We start from the raw sequence: 23,294 nt of genomic DNA, 5'->3' as shown, positions 1-23,294 counted from the left end.
AGGTGCAGCTGTTTGCCACCTGGAAGGAGGCTCAATACATGCTAACACACAATGCCTCAGTCCTCCCAGGCCTGGTATTCCTAGCATCTGATACACAGGACCCCATAGAGTTTCTGTATCTTGCCTGCTCTTGACAAATGGGCACTGTCGAAATGCTTTTTCTGCTGGATATGGCAGGGGGAACAGCTTTTCTAGGAACCACATTTCATCTTCTTCCTGAAGCCTTTATCTCACTCTTGATTAGGAACTGAGTTGCTCAGACGACTGTGGGATGTTTTTACTTCCTCCAGCTCTACTTTTCCTACTAGGAACAATAACAAAGTATTCTTCTCACTGAAGAGATTGCACATCAAAGGCAGTATAAGCCACAGTGCGTAAGAAATATCTTAAGCATGCTATATACTACGTGCTAAAGCTGCTATAGCCAGTGCTATAGCATTTTTTCAAGTTTTTGATAGCATTAATAGCATGTTGAGCAACTTTAAAAACATTTAACATTTGTTAAATGATTTAAGAATAAATTACTCCCTGAAAACACAAGTAGCAAAAGTTAGAAGCAAATTCCCAACTTCAATTGCAAAAGTTATTTCCCTCTTTGTAAAATATGAACAATCACACTGATGTCCTTTGTTAAATGCTGATGCTAATGAGGGAAACCAGTGTTATTTATAGTGCCTTTGAAAACACTCTGAGGTTTAGAAGTTACAGTGGTATTTTTAAGATTAGGTATAGACATCACCCACCTAAATAAGAATTTTCACCTGAGCAGCGAAGAGCTCACAAGCTCTCCTGCATGTTGGAAAGGCTTGGTAACTCTTAAACTAACAAACAAAAAATTGGGGAAGTAATTCTCAAGCATGACACGTCAAAAGGCCACCATGACACATCAGAAGGTGGTCTGCAAAATGACTGCATCTTTTAAATATACACAGGAGTATCGAAATAAGAAATCAAGTCAACAGTATTTAACATTCAATATATATATATATATTTTCCAGAAATTAAAAATATTTAGTTGTAAGCTAAGAACAACAATGAAGTATTTTGTATCAGATGCTTGTGCTTTTCCCTCAGGTTTAGGTAGCCATATGACTAAGAATTCCTGAGAAACCACTGAAGGCTGAGGAACTACAGGTAGACATAGACATTTATGTGCATCTAAAAATTTTGTTTGTACCCTCCTCTTGCCCCACCAATTCTGATTCCTGACACTGGTGATTTCTGAACTGATTAAAATAACCACATTTTTTCTGCTGGAGGGAGACCATAACTTGTTGACTTGTTACTGCAGTGCCCTCTCAATGCTCCCTGCTGTATCTTTACTGCCCTGAGAGGAGCAAATTATCTCCCAAGTGATTTATCTTTGCTAGAGTGTACTGGTTGTAAATGTGGCCCAGCCTGTGAGGCACTTCCAGCTGCATTTCCAATGTAGATAACTGTTTCAGTGACCAGGAAAATGAAGGAAAAGAAGCTGGGGAACCCTCGGAGAAGAGAAAGTTCTCAAGCTAGAGCTTTTCCACCCTGCTACCAGCTCCACACAACTTCATAGGAACAGCCACTGCCCCTCTGCAACAGATGATCCAGCCCTGTAAGAATGTGGCTTCTCATCATACATATGCTCATAGTGTCTAGGTTTGATGCTGAGCATCTGAGTTTATGGTGCCATCCTTGAAAGAATATTCTACCCAAAGTTCAGAATTCTGCCTATGTAGGAAACCCATGAAAAAGTGTTTTCTCTTTCCAATGCCTCAACATCATTACTCTGAATCAACAGAGAATTTCATATTACTGAGATATGATTCTATACTAGTGAAAGTAAGATTGAGTTGGCAGAAATGGTCTTTTAGCTGACCTCTGACTGTAGAAATAGAAACTACAACACCTCTAGATACAGTACAATTTTCAACTACACTTGTAAAATTTTCAACTACACTTGTAGCCTGGATCTTCTTACAGCGACTCTAATGCATCTGGCTCTTCTGGGGGGGAGTGAGGGGGGGAGGTGGGGGGGAGGCGGCAGAGTGAGCGGGAGATAGTAATCTTTCTGTTTAGAACATCAAAGAAGTTTACACTATTTCTCTGAAAAATGAAAAAAAAAAAATCAACCTTCTGTTTCAAAGGCTGCTATAACAGAAAACTGATGTGGCCTAAATGTCATAGCACGATGAATATGGGAAGGAACAGCTGACATTACAACATGCAGACAGAATTGTATCTCCAACTTATGGACACTACTCAAACTCAACTTACTCACCTACGCTTCCTGTACATTTACTGTATCAGGACACACTAAAATAGTTTATTTATTATTTACAGAATATAAAAATATAATCAATACAATATGAAAACTGAAATGGTGCTTTATCATACTCTTTTATCCGGTAACAGTATATATATATATATATATGTCTACCCTTTAATTTGCAGACATTAGACCTGGAAGGTTTCAGGGCTTACCTTTGCATTTTCTTAAATACTTGCAAAGTTCAAGGAGAAAAAAAAAAAATATGTTTGAGAGCCACCATGTCACTACTTCTACTATTTTTGCATTTTATTCCCCTAGGAGTTTTCATTTAAAAAAATTAAAGGAATAAAAATGAGGGTAAGCACAAGCAGAAAATTCCTGGAGTTAGCCTTGTTGGAATCATGGGGTTAGCAAACACTACAAACAAATTAAGCTTTTCCACTATACCAAAAATCAGATGTTTCAAGCCCTTGATCTGGAAAAGGTAAACAGTTAAATCAATATTAAGTGTAATACAAATAAACTCTATTTACCTACAGTCCCCATTTCACTTCAATTTCTTCCCATGTTTTCATTCAAAGACCTGTCTAAAAGTTCCCCTATTGCTGTGTCACTCATTTCTGCTGAAATACTCTCAAACTCACTGTTCCTTCATGGGCTCCTACTTTGCACCAAGACTCTGACATAAAGCTCTTCCACCTCACCACATTTTTATTCCTCTAATGCTCCGCACCACTTATCAAGCCATTTTCCTGGAAATGTCTCAATTTTTCACCCAGCTTCCATGTTTTGCTTCCTCCTATAGGCCTGAAATGCTAAGCCAAGTTTTGAATTTTGGCTTGGGTATGTGCAAAAATGTTCACAGCCTAAATTTCAGCTACATGCAATAAGAAAGAAGTGAAAACAAACAAACAAAAATGCATACTGTGGTCTGCTTCAATGCTTCTACTTCCTGTGACAAAGGGATCAGGACCAGGATTTGTTTAGTTTGGTATTTCAAATTATGAGCTCTGTCTATGTACAAACCCTTCCCTTCCCTTCCCTTCCCTTCCCTTCCCTTCCCTTCCCTTCCCTTCCCTTCCCTTCCCCTGTGTGATTGTAGCAGACATTAATTTGCCTTTTGTACACATGCTTGGCCAAGGAAGAAAGGTTTTCTTCCAGTGGGACTCTTCCTTTGGTTTTCTTCTGCCTTTTTTGTGTCATTACCCAAATGAACCTCTCAGGGACCTCAAAAACATTTTGTTTTTCTTAAGGATGACTAATTGATGAACCAAACACTTTAGGCTCAAGTCAGTCTCTTCTCTGCATATTTGAATGAAGGAGTCTCACTGTCATACCCCAAGCAATCAGGAGAAAAGGGGAAAGAGCTCAGCAGAAAGAAGAACTCAAACCCTGACAGACAGACCCTGTTCAGTGGGACTCACCACAATAAACAAGTGAACAGCTGCTGTATCAGATATTTTGGTGGCAGACAGAAACATATTAGGCAGGCTGTTTTTCAGAAAGCAGTAATGATAAGAAAAGAGAGAATAGGTCACATTTAAAAACATATTAAGCATCTTTGAAACTTACAGGAAAAACGGGGTATTTTTTTTCTGAAACAGCAAAGAACTTCTTAGGTATGAAAGCTCATCTTTCAAGAACAAAGTCATTTTTTTTCACATTTTAAAACAGGCTTATAATTAGAAACTGACTAGTTGCTATGGAACTGCTGCCAATTCACAAATAAACATACATATTTAGTAGAAAATACACAGTCCTCATCTCTGCCTACATTGCATACTAGATTGCTAAACAACAATACAGTAATTTACAATATTTATTCTACTTTAAAATTATTTTTATTTATTTATTTATTTATTTTTACTGGATTCTTCACATATGGTAGATGCACAGAGAAAGTGGAAGTTTGCAAAATTAGACATGCAGAACTCTTCCTTCCCTACCTGGACATATGTAATGTCACTGTTCTGATCTTAAACACTAGGTACTAACATAATATGCTCGTGACTGTGAGAGACTAACAGCACAAACAGTTCCCCTACTCCACTCTGGATACGCAGTCTATCTGTGAACAGTACTTCCACAGGTTATTCTGGTGCTAAAACTCTCTGGAGCAAACACTGTCAGTCTTGCTGTACTGTGTTGTGTTGCAATTTGGGTGTATCTGCAAACATCCTCCAAGGCACAGAATGGGGAACATCACTTGAGTGACCTTGAAATGAAAGCCAGCTTGGATCTTCAAAATAAACAAATGAACATAATGTGAAATTACCAAGTTTTTCATCGTTATAACACCAGCTTCTTGCTATATGGAATCTAGTTTTACAAACCGTATGAATGCTCATAGCTGCAGAAATGCTACACAGTTTTCCTAAATGTGTAGAGTTAGTAATGTTGAAGGTCCAAGTTCCCTCTGCCTGTAAGGCACGTAACAGAGACACCTACACCTGCTTTTATACCCAGCCATCCTGTATTCCCTGGGGAGTCCCTCGAGGAAGGTCTCTGTACCAGGTACCAAAAGCCAGGTGGAACAAAGCTGGGCCAAACTGTGGTGCAGCTTTTAGGTACCCCCCTCACATCAGCAGCTCTTGTCCTGGAGTCTCCTGTTTAGACTCCCTGCTCCATGTGGAATCAGGTAAAACACATATTTTAATTAAAGTATTTAAAATATCAGGGTTTCCTCTATGTGAATATTTACACACAGCTTATTCCTTTCCACCTCAGCAATCTTGACTCATCATCCGTTTACTCTGCATGGTATTGTAGCGGGACATGACAGGGCTGGATGCAGCTGTGAGGCTGATAGGGAGTTGCACAGTGGTGTAGCCACTCCTTTCCTATGCCATATCGATCAGGCACCACACCAAGCAGCGGTAATGCGGAGCAGAGGTCCAGCCTCCTGCCTCCCTCTGTCTTCTCTCCTTCCCTCGTCTCTTTGGAGAAAGCATCCTTCGATTGAACAGGTGCTCCTTTCCATCTCTGACCCTACTGCACTTGTGCACTCTTTCAGCTATGCAGATTTTACAGTTGGGTTGATATATATATATATATATACACACATATATATTTTATTTTATTTTTTGAGCTCATTTTTATATTCATTATTTGTGATATTTGTTTTGCACATTGTGAACACTTTTAGTACAGTGTAGTACAAAGGACAGCCAGTGCTGTGCAAATCAAGGAAACATAAGATAAAACACTTGAAAATCATTTAAAGAAAATCATTTATATCAAAACTTTTTGCACACTTACATCAGTGCTAAAGATTCAGTTCCCCTTGATCAAGCAGGTTAAGAAGTTCCTTCCACTGGTGACTCATTAACTTTGTCGCTGGTTTCAGAGCACTCTGCAGAAGCCTCACCTGGTACTATTTTGACTTACAACATAGCAACCTCTTTCTGTTACTTCAAACCCTTTATAATAAAACTACATTATTCTTATACTTTCTGACACTGTTTTTCTTGTGCTGTGGTCAACAATATGGTTGTATGTCTATTTGATTTTGCTTTTTAAACTAAGCTTGACCCAAATGAAATACAAGTAAAAATATCAAAGCCACAAGTAGGGTTTCAGAAACCACAAGGTTCTCCTGCTGTTTAGATGTGTGTGAATTACAGTACATCAAGAAATCAATATTCCCTAGATGGTGCTTGTGCCTGGCACTTCATGGTGAACAAACATTAGATAAGACAATATAAATGGTACAATCCTTATTGATTTCTCTTGACTGCGTAGAATGTGAAAGCTACAGCCACAGTTAACACTTACTGACAGATTTATCTAAAGTTTCAGTGCTATTTTATATTTTTATAGTTGGCCATGCTCAATTGATTCCATTAAGTTGCTAGACACATTTCAAGCCACAGAGATAAGAAAAAAAAATGCAGCGCCTGGAATGAGATGCTGCTACTTTGTGCCTAGCAGGATAAAAAGGTTAAAGGACTAAATTGTGCCTGGATATTGGAAGGAGTTCTCTTTTATTTGGTAGAGTTTGTTATTGTTTTTGGTGAATGGATACTGTGAGTGATGGATAGATGCATTTAAATACATTAAATAAATGACTGAGTGGTATAGACCAGAAATGTCTATGGGTAAACTGTACTGGAAGTTCCCAATGTTACAGCCCCTCCCCAAACAAACAAGTGAAAAACCTGACAGTTTCACCTCCCTTTATGATACAATTCCCTTGGGATGAAAAAAAAAAAAAAAAAAAAAATGGCTGTAAAATCTTGAGTTTGGGATTTTTTTTTTTTTATTTTTTTTCCTATTTGTCTTCCTGCTTTGACTCAAGATCCACATTTTAAATTGCCTTTTTATAGCAATTCATATGTTGTTCTTTTTCCAAAAAAAGTGAACTTCTCATACATTTCTGGAAAATCAGCGCTTGCGACTGCATAAGACACTCTGAATATCAGAATATGAGACTTAGTGCCCTAAAAATAGTTCTTTAGTTCCTTTTTATACCCAAAAAGCAATAGCTCTTTTAGCAAGATATCAGGATATCTATTTCATAGAATCTTACTCCCCTGCTGGGAAGATTTAAATAATATGATTAAATTAGTGTGAAAAAGGTAGCAGACATCTATTCCATGAATACCAAATTAAGAGTGGGCTATGGGATAAATAATGTCCTAGAGAAAACCATTTTTATATCTTTTGGGGCTGTTTGATACATAATAAGATTGAAATTCAGAAATTAAAAATGTAATCAAAACTGAAGAATTGGAGAAATGTATCATATCAAAAACATATCAAAACCAGCCATTGCATTATGGTTTCCTCTAGAGAAAACACTCTCAGCTACACTGTAAAACAGCTTACAAAGTGCTGAATATTCTGATCCTGAAGCAGTAAACTCTGAAGCACATGCTTTGCTTTAAGTGTGTTGTGGTCCTATTGATTTCAACAGTACTGAGCTTTGCTGGATTGATAGCAGCATAATCAGCACCCTCTAAGAGCAGGCACTCCTTTTCTCAGCGTATTCAAGAAAAAATAAATAAAAGAAAACTTTTTTTACGATATGAAATCAGAAGGGAGTTACATTTTTTCAGCTTTCAAATGAACTGTTTTTCTTTTACAGATTCCTATCTCAAAAAAAAAAATGCTGAATCTACTTAAAAACATGAGAAATAATTTAGTGAACTTTGAACAGACTTTGATTAGCAAATTTGTAAGATGTTGCTTGCATCTTGCAGAAGAGTTTCAGATATTTGAGCATGTTAATATAATTAATTTTTTCAGTCCACATTTGGTGACGCTGCCTACAGTTTCCTCTAAAATTCTTTTACCAAAAATGACACAACAAACTGTTTTAAAATGACAAGAAAGTCTCTAAATCTAGAGAAAGCTGCAGAGTGGTTCTCATATCAAGAGCTTTCTATTTTCCCTATAAAATATTAGACATAATTAAAGGTGAGTTAAGACTTTGGTGAAAATCTAAAGAGCATCGGAAAATCTGAGCACTGCTCAGCTTTTCAATTGCTTTTCTATTTCTCAGTTCTTTTAAATGGTTTTCTATGGCAGGAACATTTTTCTTAATTAGTCACAGCTAATTAGTGTTCTGGCATAGACAAGTAATCAGAAATGTCAGAGCTGTAAGGCTACATCTCCCTAATCCTTTGATAATAATTTAGCCTCCTGGGAGGGCCTCAAGCTGCGGTAAGTAGTGGCTGACAATAAGGCAAAATTAGGTGGGCAGCAGACCATTAGGATAGAAAAATAAAAAGCACTACCAAATCCTGCTGAGCACCATCAGGCAACTAACTACACTGCCAGATGAGGTGCCTGTTTAAGCCTGTGTTGTTAATTAGCTGATTCTACCAGACCTGCCACATATGTCCAGGTGCATCATGCAAAGATGTGTATTTCTGGGTTTGCGCCAAAGGACAATTTTGCACTGTGATCAAATTTCAAGAATCTGAGAAAGAAGCCCACATATTTCTTGAAGATTATTCTGACTTATCAAAGAAATAAGAAGATCAACAAGCTACAATCCATTTTTGTTGAGTCTCTTAAATAATTAGGCACGGTCTTCTCATGTTTCTCAGTTTAATACAAACACAGCTTTTGACTCAAATGTGGCCTTTAACCAGTTCTACCTAGTCTTAACTTGCTGAAGATGCCTTGGCATATAACCTAGATCAAAAAGTAGACAGTTTGTCAAATCACCCACTTGCAAATAATTATATAACAATATAGGGTAAAATTACTCATTAAAATTAATGTGACAGGAACCAATGTGAGAATGGGAAAAATCACAACTGAAGTTTTTCTAATAAAACATTGTTGAGTACTGAATACTGCAGTAATGTTGCTTTTGAGGTAGACCTGAGCAGCACAAAGAGTTGATACTATGGAAAACTCAACACGTAAAATATATGTTCTTCTTAGCCATGCAACACCAGCCTAAGATTAATTCACTTGCCTGGGAGAAGCATTTGTACATTTTTAATATATTTTTTTCTAATATGTCAGAAAAAATGAAATAAATGATGCAATTGAATGCAGCATTTGCTAAAAATGTACTAGCAGATATTATGGCAAAGAGAAATGAATCTGTGCCTGGCAAGATCATGGAGAAGACCCTCCTGGAAACTATACTAAGGAACACCGAAACAGAGAGGTGACAGCCAACATGGCTTCACTAAGGTCAAATTGTGCCTGATACATCTGGTGGCCTTTTACAATGGGGTACAGCATTGCTGGATAGGGGAAGAACAACTGACATAATCTACCTGGACTTGTGCAAAACATTTGACACTGTCCCACATGACATCCTTGTCTCTAAATTGGAGAGACATGGATTTGATGGATGGATCATTTGGTGTACAAGGAATTGGCTGGGTGGTCGCACTCAAAGAGTTGTGGTCAACGGCTCAATGTCCAGGTGGAGACCAGTGACAAGTGGTGTTCCTCAGGGTCAATACTGGGACTGGTGCTGTTTAACATCTTTGTCTGTGACATGGACAATGGGATTAAATGCACTCTCAGCAAGTCTGCTGATGGCACCAAGCTGTGTGGTGTGGTTGACACACTGGAGGGAAGGGCTGCCATCCAGAGGGACCTGGACAGGCCTGAGAGTTGGGCCTGTGTGAACCTCATGAGGTTCAACAAGGCCAAGCGCAAGGTCCTGCATCTGGGCCTGGCCGATCCCAAGCACAAATACAGGCTGGGTAGAAAATGGATTGAGAACAGCCCCAAGGAGAAGGACCTGGGGGTATTGGTTGATGAGGCAACAATGTGCACTTGCAGCCCAGAAAGCCGACTATATTCCCAGCAGCATCAAAAGCAGCATGGTCAGCAGGGCAAGGGAGGTGATTATCCCCCTCTACTCTGCTTTCAGGTTACACCACCTAGAGTACTGCTATGAGGTCACCAATATAAGAAGGACATGGACCTATTTGAGAGAGTCTAGAGGAGGGCCATGAGGATGATCAAAGGGCTGGACCACCTGTCCTACGAAGACAAGCTGAGAGAGTTGGGGTTGTTCAGCCCGGAGAAGAGAAAGCTCTGGGGAGACCTTATTGAGGCCTTCCAGTACCTAAAGGGAGCCTACAGGAAAGCTGGAGAGGGACTCTTTATTAGGAAGTATAGTGATAGGACAAGGGGGAATGGCATTAAACTAAAGGAGGGTAGATTTAGATTAGATATAAAGAAGAAATGTTTTACTCAGAGGGTGGTGAGACCTTGGAACAGGTTGTCTGGAGAAGCTGTGGATGCTCTATCCCTGGAGGTGCTCAAGGCCAGGTCGGATGGGGCTTTGGGCAACCTGGTCAACTGGGAGGTGTGCCCACAGCAGGGAGGTTGGGTTTAGATGATCTTTAAGGTCCCCTGCAACCCAAACCATTCTATGATTCTGTGATGAGTACTTCATATCTCCATTTAGGCACAGAATAAAGTAATAGTAATCTTTGGAGAATAATTACTACCTCAAATAACCTCAAGTACATTGTTGAATTTAAATCATCCATCCCTTTCTGCTCCTGGAAAAGGAAAATAATGGTTGTGACACAGACACAATACTAGCATCTGAATCACATTCCCAACAAAATATAAGCTTACAAGCCTTTTTTTTTTTTTTTTTTTTTTTTTTTTTTTTTTACAGAAAGAAAATATCACATCACATCTGGACTTTTGAAATGTAGAAGACAAAAGCAGCTATGGACATCTGAAGCGCTTAAGCATTTATACTATTCATAAAGATGTCACAGTCCCGAGGACAGTCACATACATGAGCAGTCCCTGTGAAGCCAACAGGACTGGTCAATCACACCACACCAGTTTAACACCTGTAAGAGATGAGGCAACAGGGACAAAGTTGACATCTGCTAACAGGTGCCATAATTTACAAGCTAACTAGGTGACCTGCTTGCCAATGCCAACCTTTTTGGGGTGAGCACTGACTACTTTGTGTATTTATGGTAGGCTTATGCAGAGTTTTCCCAGAAATTAAAGCCTAAATAAAGTGGAAAATTCTTAAGTTGCATCAGTGATTAAACATTGATGGGTTAAAATGGTTCCCTTAAATCATTCTTTGTTTCTTAATGTAGCAAGCAACTATTGCATAAAAGTTCATTACATATGTAGTCTTAAAATTAGAATCATACATCTGTTTACACGATAAGTTTTTCATGACAGACCCAACACAAACATAACCTATAAGATAATGCTCTTAATGGCAAATAAACCAAGACTATTTTAAAGGGAAAATGTTTGAAAGGACAATAATATCCATTCTTCAGGTGCAATTAACAAGTACAAGAAATTGAGAATCTACCCAAGTAGCACTTAGGAAGTTTACATTACTACAGGAAGTATTACATCAGTGATTTATACAGTGTTTTATGCATATTTTTTTTTTAAGTGAGGCTTGATAGCCAAATCCAATTTTATTGTAAAGAAAACAGTTTTTAATTTGTAAGTTTGATGTCATTTTGTCATTTAAAATGCTCAGGAATAGGGAGACTTATTAGTCTCATTTTAAAAATTCAGGTAGCAACATGAATTTAAGTCTAGGCAGTGATGATAACCTGACATGTTTATGGACATAGTGCTGCTTTTATTGCAGTTAACAGTAAAACTCCATTGATTTTGATAGTGTTGAACCAAGCTCCATGGGAAATTTAATGTTGGATATTTTTTACATCCGATAATTCTGTGACCAGATACAGAGCACAAATGTTCTTACATCATCCATCATGCAGATTACCTTTATAAATAAGAGGGGGCTTCTTTAAATTAGTAGTATTTTATATTTATCCTAGGTTTTTCATTTTCCCATTCACCAAATACTACTAATATGGCCTTTTCTGAAAAGATTTATAAACTAGTTTTTGAGAAGTGTAAATTTATTTCTAAAACATTTTATTAAATATTATTTTAAAAAATCGCATCTTGGTTTAAATTATTAGACTTCAAAAGAAAATATATCAGTGGATGATGCTTTTAACCATAATTACAAATCTAAAGCATTAAACAAACACAGAGTGCCTGTCTTTATGGTTTGGTTGCTGTACACTGATTCTGCCTGAGTTTCTGCAGCATTAATGGTAGAAAATATTTGCTTTATTTGAGTTTCTTAGAGACATAAACTTGTCCCATTGTAACTTCATTGTTTTAGATTGCTCCAGTGGCATATGGGATTGGAAGGAATCATATGGATCGCTGAATTAACCCTTCAGGAATCACAAACATGGAACAGACATTTAAGCCAGAGGTGCTGCAGATCATCCACACATACAACACATTACAAAACTTTGCTAGTGCTCTTTAAAATCTGCAGTGTAAAAAACAAACAATCAACATCTCCCTTCTCCCTCCCTCTCCTACCCACCAACTGTAAACTGCTACAGATGAGACGAGAGCATAATTTTCTGTGTTGGGAAGGAATTTGGTAGGTAAAATTCCCAGCTGATCCTAGGAAGAGGGCCATGTCTCACAACAGGAAAACAGAAAGCCCTAACAACCTTTGACAATCTGACCAAGCAAAGAATTCTTTGTGACTACAAAGCTGGTGATGAAGTTGGAGAACAAGAGGATGGCACACTGACCTCTGGTGCACCAAACCACATTGTCCTGAATGCTGTCTACACCCATTCCTGAGGAAGTGAAGAATGAAATGCAACCAGAAGCAAGTAATTCAGAGGAAAGAGAAGAAAAAAGTAACCTCATGGGTTCTGCGGCATGATCAACAAAGGCCCTGAAGAATAGGATTTGAATGGTTGAAAATGGTGCAGAGAAAAACTGCAGCCTAGTCTTCTTTCAAAGTTCCCTGGAGATTTGAGCATCTCTCTCATATTTAAAAATTTATAGCACAAGTTTAAATTCCATTCCAAATGTTCATATTTTGTATAGCATGGCAATACTTTTCCAGGCTTCTCAAGCACCACCACAAAACAGTGCCTGTATTTTTGCCATTACTTCATATGGTAGACATCCCATGTTCTTGGTTGCTGTAATAGCTGTTAGCACACAGCAGCCCTAAATCAAGCCAATGAAATTCATGAATGAATAATTGGTAGGCATACATTTTTGGATTAAAATCCTATCCAAGGTCTGATCTCATCTATATTAGTAGCGATCATGTCTGGTATTCAGAATAGTCTTTTTTGTTTCTTTTTTTTTTTTTTTTTTGAATGTTTTGGTTATTCTGGAAAACCAAGGGTTTTCCAGATTTTTCAGTGGTTGAAACACAGACATGCATTTTTCCTGCTTTGCTTGCCTGATGATTTCTTATCTGATAGAGATACTGTACATTTTATGGGGAAACCAATAGTGATATACAACTGCAGCCAGTCAAATGGCTTGAAGTATATTTACATAGGAACTTCAATATATTTTATGCTTTCTATTGAAATATAACTTGATAAAATTGAATTTATAAACACTATCTAGGTTTTGTTATGTCACTAATTAAGGAGGTAAAACAAACACAAAACCTTCCAAAATCATGTGCAAATTCTTGCTCAGTTACACAATTATAAATCTGAATTAATTTTGGGAAAGGTGAGTTTACACAGTGAGATGCCTTTGTTTTAATTTTCATATGCTATGAACTTACCTATATATTAGTGCATTTGTCTGATTCTGTCTCATTGATTATGTCCTAGTGTGATCTTATGTAGAAATGTGATACTGCCATATCTGAAGAAAACTAAAGGTACAGATAGATATGTGATACACATAATACTCATTATGCTTCAAGAACCATGTACATCTTTTTTCTCTCCTTGCAGCAATAACCACTGGTCATGACAACATATGATGCATACTTCTGAATAGAAGAGGACAGGAATGGCTTTGTGTCTCTAAGGCAAATGGTATGTCATGGCTTGCAACCAATACAGAAATGTTTCCTTGTGTTAAAAAGCTTCATTGCTGGAGTAAAACTTGGAAGAGGTCCTCGTCCCATGTTAACTCCAATAGTACCAAGGCTCTTGGGTTAGTGATGGTTAGCCTAACCCAAAATCATGTCACAATTTTGGTAGATAGGAACTATAATGATACAGATGATCACTTGCTAGTTCTCAGGCCTCTGCCCTGGCCCTGTTTGGTTTACTGCTGTGGACGTAGCCTAAGGCTTGGTCCAATTCCATTACATCAACAAAGTCAATGTGGTCTCTCCAGTGAGAGTTAGACTTGGCCTTAGGCACATAATTTTATTAACATTCAGAAAATTACAACATAAGCAAAAATAACCCCAAAGAAAAACAAAAAATAGAAACTTGAAAATGAAACATATGCTTGCAGATTCAGTGCAAAAGCAAACTGAAGCAGAAGTTGCTAATATGGTTTTAGTACTTTGTGAAGGTGCCAGCTGGATGGATGATAATTTTTCTACCCCTGCAGGGCATCAAAGCTTTTATAAAATCATTCTTTTCACACATATTAGCACTTAGCTTATTAAAACAGATGATACTTTTTTTTTTTGTAAAGCTGCCTGGGAGCGTCTGGAAATATAAAATCTGAGAGATAAATCTCATTTTGACCACCCAGTCTAACAAACAACAAACACTGACATGACATACCATGGCTGAGAGTCTATGTTATGGGACCTTCTGTGACTGCCACAACTGTAGTGTCACAGTAAAGGCTGTGAATTGCTGTTATGAAAACATTTGCTGTAACTTGCATAATTAAATGAAACTGCCAGCAAAGCTTTCTAAAATACTTAGGAGATGACACACAAATAAATACATTTTGAAGTGTGTATTATATTCCAGAATTTGTTTTGCAATGGATTGCATTGCACAGTGTCAGAGATGACGTGTTTCCATGTTTGAATTCCTGCATAATTATAAGTGACTGATATAATTGTCACGTAAATTGATTCAAGTTTATAATAAAATAACTTTTAACTAGATTTTACATGTGTAGTGCTTTGAATTTATGCAAAAATTTGATACAATTTCACCCAAAGTTTCTGCTTCAGGCAAGTCAGAAAAAGACATACTTTCTGACCACCATAAATTAGTGGTCAGAACTTGATTAAGGAGAAATATGCCCAGGAGTGATGCTAGTGGCCTTATAGGAGAACCTCATAAGAGGAAAATTGTGGTAGAGTAAGTAGGTGATTGTTTCTAACGAAAAGAGGGCAAATCAAGGTAGAGGAATGGCTGGAGGGAGGCTACAGATGTTAGTATAGAAGCTGAGGAAAATTAGTACAAAGACACAGAGTCGGCTGCCAATGTGTGGGCCTCGAGGATGAGGAAGAGAATTATGAAGAAGCAGGATCAAAATTTTGAATAGGAATTCAACTATTCAATTAACAGTAAACTTTAAGACCTTAATAGTTTCAACTAAAAATACCATAAAGAAAAATTCCAAAAGTTGTTCCATGTTAGTACCAGTAAAACCCATGGATACACCTGGCATAGCTGGCCTCTTTCTGTATGCAAACAAGCAGAGATATGTAGAAGTTCCTTATTTAGGGAAATTAACTCTGTAACGGAGTCCACAAACTACACCAATCCAATTCTTTCCATTAACAAATTCAAAACTGAAAAATAAAATTGGACTACTCACACTGGAAAAAAATGACTATTTCAAATAACAAACTTCTAACATACCTTCTAGCCCTTAAAATTTCTATGCAGAAAATAAAGAAAGGCCACGCTTGATAGGTGAAGACAATAAATAAAATGCAAAAGAAAAAAATCAACAAGGAAGAACATACAAATGGCTTGTTGAATATCATCAAAATACAGCTTATACACTCTAGTGTAGTAGTGATACCAGGGGAGTTACTTACATCAAATAACTTCTCTATATACATTTCCTCATTGACCTTTTCTCGAAGTATATCCTGGTTTTGTCGAACAAACATAATGTAGGTATCTGCTAGATCCATGCCGGGTTTCTGTGGAGACAAAGCAAGGGCATAGAGTAGTGGGGAATGGAAACAGAAAGACCACACAACTGAGACCTATAAGAAGTTATACATGGTTATAATAAAAACTGAGATTATACTACAATGCTCATATTTGTAAAAACAGCATTTACTAAACCTGCTGTAAATTCTGAGTTAATTACCAAGTCCAGGAGGGTTCACTATTGGTAAAGTTCTCAATGTTAGAACTTGTGAATGCTTTCAGTCATAAACCGGCTTTGCCATATGTGAATCAAGAATGAAGTCTTGATTCTTGTCATAACAATGGCAAACTTGGACATCTTCCCCTTTGTCCTTGGTGAGGCTGCTATAACTATCCCACCCTCAAGGTCCATTCTGCTATCACATTCAGAAAATGGTTAAAAAACACCACAGAGTTCCTTTTGCATTGCCTCAGATTTGTTGCCATTTGGTTTCAATGTACAGCTGAATTTTGTATTTGAGGTTAGGTTTGACTAATTTTGATACAAAGTTCAAGCACTTCACTGAAAGCAAATGGGTGACAATGGCACAAAAATGTTGGTATGAGAGTAGCCCTGTTTTTCTGAAACTGTTGCACTAGCATAGTCAGCTCAGAGGATGACTAGGAAAGGAGCAAGGACTGAAATACATCCCTTCTTGCATCAATCCATGTCATTAGGAGTAGCAGAGTAGGCGTAATTTTCATACCACACTCTTAAACACAGGAGAGGTCAAGAAATGCTGCACCTATGTCAGACCATCTAGAATGGTTGCTGCAGCTGCTCTTTCCTACCTAGTTGGGATTTCTGGACCTCTGTATCCACTTTTATTTATTTATTTATTTATTTATTATTTTTTCACACTAAACCCTTATCCTGATAGCCTGCAACGTCCTTTTTCCTAGTAGCATATGCTGAGTTGGTCAGGAGCTCACCTTTCTCTAACAGGAACCAAAACTGAGCATAAGCATTTTGGAAAGTCTTCTGTGTCAGGAAGCATCTTTTAAAAGTATCTTTTGCTCCCAAATAGCAATTGTTTGTTTGGTTTTTAAGTTCATGGTAGGCAAAAGAAGGCTACATTTTATAGCTTACTTTACAGTAAGTTTTAGCACAAAGCTATTTATAAAGGATTCAGATTCAGATTCTATATAGATTATCAAAGAGCTCTAGTAAAGGAGAATAAAGGCAGCTGTGTTCAGTCCCCGAATTCCAAGGTATAAGTCATCACTTTTTTTCTCAGAAGCTGTTAGTGTCTCAAAACAGGTAGATACAAAGCTGTAAAAGTAAAATACTCAGCATATTTTAAAGACCTATATGCACAAACAGAGTGATATAGTTAACATATTTACACATATTTCATAGTAAGGCTTGCCTTTTAGTTTAGAAGTGGACTTCATTTTTCTCATTCTTTATTCTCATGTATGCAACATATATAATGTACATAAACAGGTATGAGCACAAAAGAGAAGGAAACATGTAACATGCCCAAACTGTTACCTGTCCAAAAACTGCCACTGAATTAACAGGATGAAAGCATTCTCCTCTCAAAACTGCAGTGAATGAAACCTCCTGGATCGTGAACTTTGTCTCTTTTACTTGGATCTACCATGAGTATGATCCAAAATAAGCTTTACTTTTTCTTTTACTAATTTGCATGAATGACAGCTTGATTTCTTAAAAATAATAGTTAAATCTGGAATGATGGCCTGGTTTAATGATCCTAGCATCTCCAAAATTCACACTGAAAAGCTTAACATGTTCTGCACATTTACATTGGTCATTCCAGAGTCAATGAAAGTTCAGTTAAAAATCTTATACTACACATACAGCTGCCTACATGAAACTCTTAAGAGGAAAGCAGTACCATTTATATTTAATCTGAGATACAAACCTTGATCCTAAACACAGAAATAAAAATGTAAAACAACAACAGATAAAATTGTTCTCTGATAAAAAAAAAAAAAAAAAAAAGGTTCATGGAAATCAAGGAATTTCAGTCATAAAAATGTGCCGCCTTCATAAAAAGTTGACAGAAATATTTTTAAATGAAACTAAATTACAAGTGAAAACAGAAAGATACATATATTCCCTCAGTATACTGTTTGTGATGGTACAAAAGAATATGACCAGAGCTGAAATGTCATGTACTTTCTAAAACCTCATAGGAAATTTATAGGAATTAGATTAGTTTTAACTTGGAGAGACAATGGGAAAATATTTTGAAATCTCAGAGGGTGGGTGAAAGAGATAATCTAACAAATGAATACTTTTTTATAATTCTTGGAGATACATATTTAAATATAAAAATGAATCTTCCACTGAATGCTAAAACCTACTGGTTCTCCAATTCACACAATTTTTTCTTTTACTAAGTTCAATAAAAAAATGTTTGTCTTGCAGACAGCCAAAGCTAGAAAAATAACATTTCCCATCAGCATCAACTCTCCCCTTATCTTTGAGATGTTTACCTAGTCTTGAAGCTGTGACATATGGGAATTTCACACCTAGTGAATATATTTTCATGTATCTTGTGGCACAGGAGTGTAATCATTAAAAGAATATACACAAGTAAGAGTAACTGCAACAGCTGGTGACATTTACCAATTAGAATTACAGTTCTTTAAAACACTTCATCCTTCTTTAATGTGTGCAGGATAATTATCTTTGAAATTGCTGTGGAAAAAAAAAAATTAATTTTCCTATTAAACAGTGTCTGCCTACAGTAGAAATGTCTGGATAAGGAAGAGTACCAATATTCTAACAGTATGACTTTCTGTCTTAAAAACTCACTGAAATCACTGCAAGCTAACCATCTTGCTTATGGCAGATGAAACACTGTAAACATTGAATGAACCAAGAGTATATCAAATATTTCATTATCTCTCTATACAGGAATCAAAGATTTTATTTGTTTTCTCTAAACATGTGAAAGAAGAAAAGAAAGCTACTATAAGCACCAAAACAGGAATAGTGCTATATAGTTAATGTTTTACCTTTTTTTTTTTTTTTTTTTTTTCTTTTTTTCCCATAGGGATTATATATTAGAAGTGAATCTCTGATTACATGACCCTATCATTCTTCTACTATTTTGGTTTATTAAGTTTCAGAAGAAAAGAAACAGGCTAACATAAAATAATAATAATAATAAAGCAATTGGGTGTACCTTAAAATACAAACTGAGATATACTTTAAGTAGCTGTCACAGCTACTAATATCAGACAGACTAATATCAGACTTTTCACTACTAATATCAGACAGATCTTAAGCAATCCAATACACTTATACACTTATACACTTATACACTTACACTTATACACTCAAAAAATAAGATTTTGCTCCTTTGAATCTCTGGCAGAACATTTGCAGGAGTTAATGTGAGAGAGTTATTTACACATCTTTGGGAGAAAAATTTAGCCTGGTATGTTTATCTGGATAAGTTTTTAGAAATGCATTTTGTCTAAAAACTTCCCCATGAAAAAAAAAAAAAAAGTTTTTTTTTTTTTTTTGAATGATAGATAAAAAGTTATTGTAGGTTTGTTTTATTCAGAACCACAGACAAGATGTTTTGCCCATCTGAAAATGAAAGAGAACCAAACAAAGAGATGAATGGAGAAACTGGAAACACAAAGACATCAAATAAAATACCAGGAAATGAAGAGTTGTAAATAGGGTTACTTTGTCGCTGGTTACACAAGTAACTGAATACACTGGCAAGTGAATGAGTTTAAACAAGGGTGTAGGCTTCAGCACATTCTTTTTTAGGGTTAATCACTAGTTAACCTGGCAAGATGAACATGCTGTTTGGGAAAAAAAAAAATCCTTCTTAATTATATACTGCAAGTGCTCTTACTTCCTGCTGCTACACCTAATCCCACAGGTGCAGGTTGTCTCTTTTACTATTCACTGGTAGGTGGGTCCAGATCGACAGTCACTTTTTCATAATGACAAATTCAAATAAAGAAGAAACAGCTTTTACCATTAAACAAGAAAACACTATCATAGTGTCTATTTAACAGGGAGACAAATTTTAAAAAACTTTATTCAATTTTCAAATGTGATGTAGAAACTATAGTATGAATGATGCACATGCTCCCACTGGTGATGGGGCATCTGGTCAAAAGTAATGCTGCTTTGCCTTGAGTTCTGGATACTCAAATATTTTGCTGCTGAAAGGTCTGCAACAAGTTTAATACTGCTGCTAATAGTAGCTTTTTCCCATAGGAGAGATACACTTAAATTTTATCTCTATAATGCAAGTTTGCCATGAATGCCAATAAAAACCATGCACATTTATAAATACTTGTATGATGTTTACTCTCTGGCATTTGCCGCAGCACATCTTTTAGTATCAGAAAATATTAAGCATACTTCTACTCTTGATGTTACCAAAACAGAAATGTAGTCTTCGAGTTGCTATCCTGTCAAAGCATTCATTTTTCAAAGATGAGAACAGATGTTACGGGCCAACTATATAATAACAAACTTCTTCTTATTTTGTGTTTGCTCTCCTCTCTGCCCCTTTTCCCCTCCCCTGCATGCTGGAGGGAGGCGTTTTAACCACAATGCGGACATAACAATGAAATGAAAAGGAGTGATGAGCTGGAGGGGGCTATTGTGAGAAACACAGGAGCTCCTTATTAAGTGTCCACCACCTAATGAAAGAGCACATTGGAAAATTTCACTGCCTGAAATTTCTCATCTAAATACTCAAGGCTCATCACTTGTGCTTTTGAATGAGAGAATTCATTAACATATTTTTGGAATAGAAACTACTTGTACTCAATGACAAGATCCCCATTTCCTTCATTTCTTACACATCAAAATGCCTGAGCCAGGCAGGAAGCTTTGTATAATTGGTTAATTATAAAGGTAGCATTTTATTCTTACATGGTTATGAAAAATACTATTGTACTTAAATGCAAAAAGTGCGATGCATTTTCCCCGTCTGTCACGTATCTTCTTGTAGATTAAAAAAGCAACCTTGGCAAGGGCTAAGGTGTGTATTTAAGAGACAACTGCCCTGCAGAACTTAAGCTGTGATTCTTCAAGTGTTTATGCAAACACTTTTTCATCTATGCAAAGTTTCAATGAAACCACAGGGCAACAGAGGTGTGAAAGGGTTTGCACCAGGATACTGTACTATAAAAGATCTTCAATATTTTATAGCTACTACAAGAAAATCTGATATTAAACTTTTTTTTTCTTTTTTTTTTTTTTTTTTTTTTTTCCCAGTAACAATGTTCTGATATGTTATTTTAACTTTCTGATGCATTAGCAGCTGTCCTTCTGATTTCCATTTAAGAGGTATCTCAGAAACACTGCTGACTTAAAAGAGATGAGAGCTTTCCTTCCAATTATGCAATAGCTTGTTTTTATGGGTTTAAAAGCAGAGGGGATGGTTCCCAGGTTTGGGTATACAGAGGAGGAGGATGGTAGGAGAAGCACTGAGCATGAGAAGATGACTATTCTGTGCTCTTTATTTTTAAACAGAAGTCTCCAACTAAATCCTGCTTAAAAAATGAATGGCACAGGATGTCCACACCTTAACAAACACCCATTTCACACAAAAGTTGCTTGCTTCTTAAAACCAGCCAAATAGGCAGTGCAGTACAAGTGTGATATTTGGAAATGGAGGTGTCTGGAAGGTCCTGATGTGTATCTGCCTGGTAGGAGGCAGAGTTCCTAATTTGGCCGCTACGGGACCCCATAAGTCAAATGCTGGCACATGTGTGAGGCCCCTTTTCATACCTTTGATCGCTGCATAAAGGCAACAGCAGAGTAAGAGGCCTGGCATTGTGCGAGTTGTGCACTGCTGTCAGCCCTGGGTCCTTCAAATGGCCTCTGTGCACTTGGTATGACAGGTGGCCTACATGGAGTGCGGGAGGATTAGGTTCCTTCTGTGCCCTCTAAATGACTGGCATAGATTACTAGCTCCTACAAAGGGATTTAAACATACCTTTCTGAACAAAAAGAAGTATATAAATATGCATGTAACTGGATGCTCAATTTGTATAAGTAATTGCTCTTGTTATATTTGTAAATGAAGCAAATGTGTATAGAAATGACGAGCTATATACACATTTATTTGTGTGCAAAACTGACTTATGTGATGAGAAACTGAACACAATGAAATTAACCAAATGATTTAGGAATAGAGATTAATTTGAGATTAATACATATTTTTGCCCTCATTTGTACTGCATTCTTTCCCTATTCTCATTAATTAATTGGCTATATGAACAGAACGTTAAAGAAAGAAAAAAAAATAGGTTTTACTTCTGCATCTCCTAATGACTGCTTGGGCTTTAGGAAAAACTAACAGTTATATCAGATTTGTGAGAGTTTTGTTTTGTTTTTTTTTAATGTAATCTAAATCAGCTCCTGTATTCTCAAACAACAGAGCAGAACATTAACACGAGAACAAATTGCATCCTTGATGTAAAGCTAATATTTGTAATGTTTGTGCTATTTTTCTCCAAACATTTGGCTTGTTTTACCTGCACAGTGGCTACTATTTCTTTCACCTCAGAGCATAGCATACTGTGACAATTACCAACAAAAACAGCATAATAGCAACTAGATCTTTCCATTATTGTTTTTAGGAAATCATAAACTATCATTGTCACTGCTCTTCTTAGTCTGGGTTGTTTTGCACTGTTCCTAATATTTCTGTTGGTATTTCAGTTACTAAACCAGACATAGTGTTCATATATCCCTATACACTGTGGTTGGGGAAAACAATGAGAGTTCCTTGTGACTGTGCACATACCACTTCCTGAAAGAGCATTCTGAAAAATGGAGACTTATGTTGAACGATTTCTTAAACAGGTTAAAACCAAAAGATATATATATATATATTAATGGATTTATTCACAATTTTCTGGAAAGATTAATGAACAGAAAGATGAATAGCAACACTGAACAATTTTGCAAAATTATCTGTCAAACAAACTGCAAGTCTGAGTCCACATTTCCCATCCTGACCCTGAGAAGCTGAAGAATGCCATCCTTGTGTCACAAAACTTTATGTCTAAGTTGCCTGTATTAATACAATTAACCTTCTCCTTGAAATGACCAAGAACCATCCAAGAATGTCCTTCTTTCTTAATCCTTTACTTCTATTTTGATTTACCTTTCACTTTTTGTATCCCCTTTCCCTCTCATCCTGATCTCTAAAACATTCTGCTCAGTACTACTTTCATTTTCTCCTAACATCTCTTGTCTATTTTAAAAGTTAACTTCTTCTCATTTCACTACAAAACAGCACATTTTTCCCTCTTTGACAAATATTCAGCCTGGAATCAAAGATAAAAAATTCTGTTGAATTCACACACTTAAACAAACAAACAAACAAACAAAAATCCTCAACATTCCTTTGGCCCCCAACCCATTCTTCCCTAGATCCACCAATTTCCAAGACCCCAAGGACAACTCTAAGGTGAACCAGTGAATTGAGGTGTGGTACGGGGGCAGAACACAGTCATTTAAGAAAGTGCAATTTCGCACATATTTGAAACTATACCGAATGAGAGGGCTGCACTTTAACTTATAACCCTTCTATCACTAAAAGGAATTGAATTCCAAGCACAGAATAACATTTTTAGAAGTATTCAATCCTGGACCTACTGTGATCACATTTAAGCCACTTCCATACGTGCAAATATATGATGAGGAGGGAGAGGAAGAGAGAGTATAG

General features: G+C 36.7%; 1 protein-coding gene across 22 annotated transcripts in view; it reads right to left on the bottom strand.

Annotated features, from left to right (window-relative positions):
* Nucleotides 1-23,294, bottom strand: part of CADPS2 (calcium dependent secretion activator 2) — a 315,235-nt gene that overhangs the window by 9,325 nt on the left and 282,616 nt on the right. For all 22 annotated transcript variants that reach the window (XM_035331849.1, XM_035331889.1, XM_035331938.1 and 19 more), the window contains one exon: nt 15,501-15,608. In XM_035331849.1, the coding sequence (XP_035187740.1) occupies nt 15,501-15,608 (108 nt within the window). The remainder of the gene's footprint in view (nt 1-15,500; nt 15,609-23,294) is intronic.

This window comes from Oxyura jamaicensis, chromosome 1 (genome assembly GCF_011077185.1).
Source record: "Oxyura jamaicensis isolate SHBP4307 breed ruddy duck chromosome 1, BPBGC_Ojam_1.0, whole genome shotgun sequence".
NCBI lineage: Eukaryota > Metazoa > Chordata > Aves > Anseriformes > Anatidae > Oxyura > Oxyura jamaicensis.
This window is presented reverse-complemented; position numbering and strand designations above follow the sequence as displayed.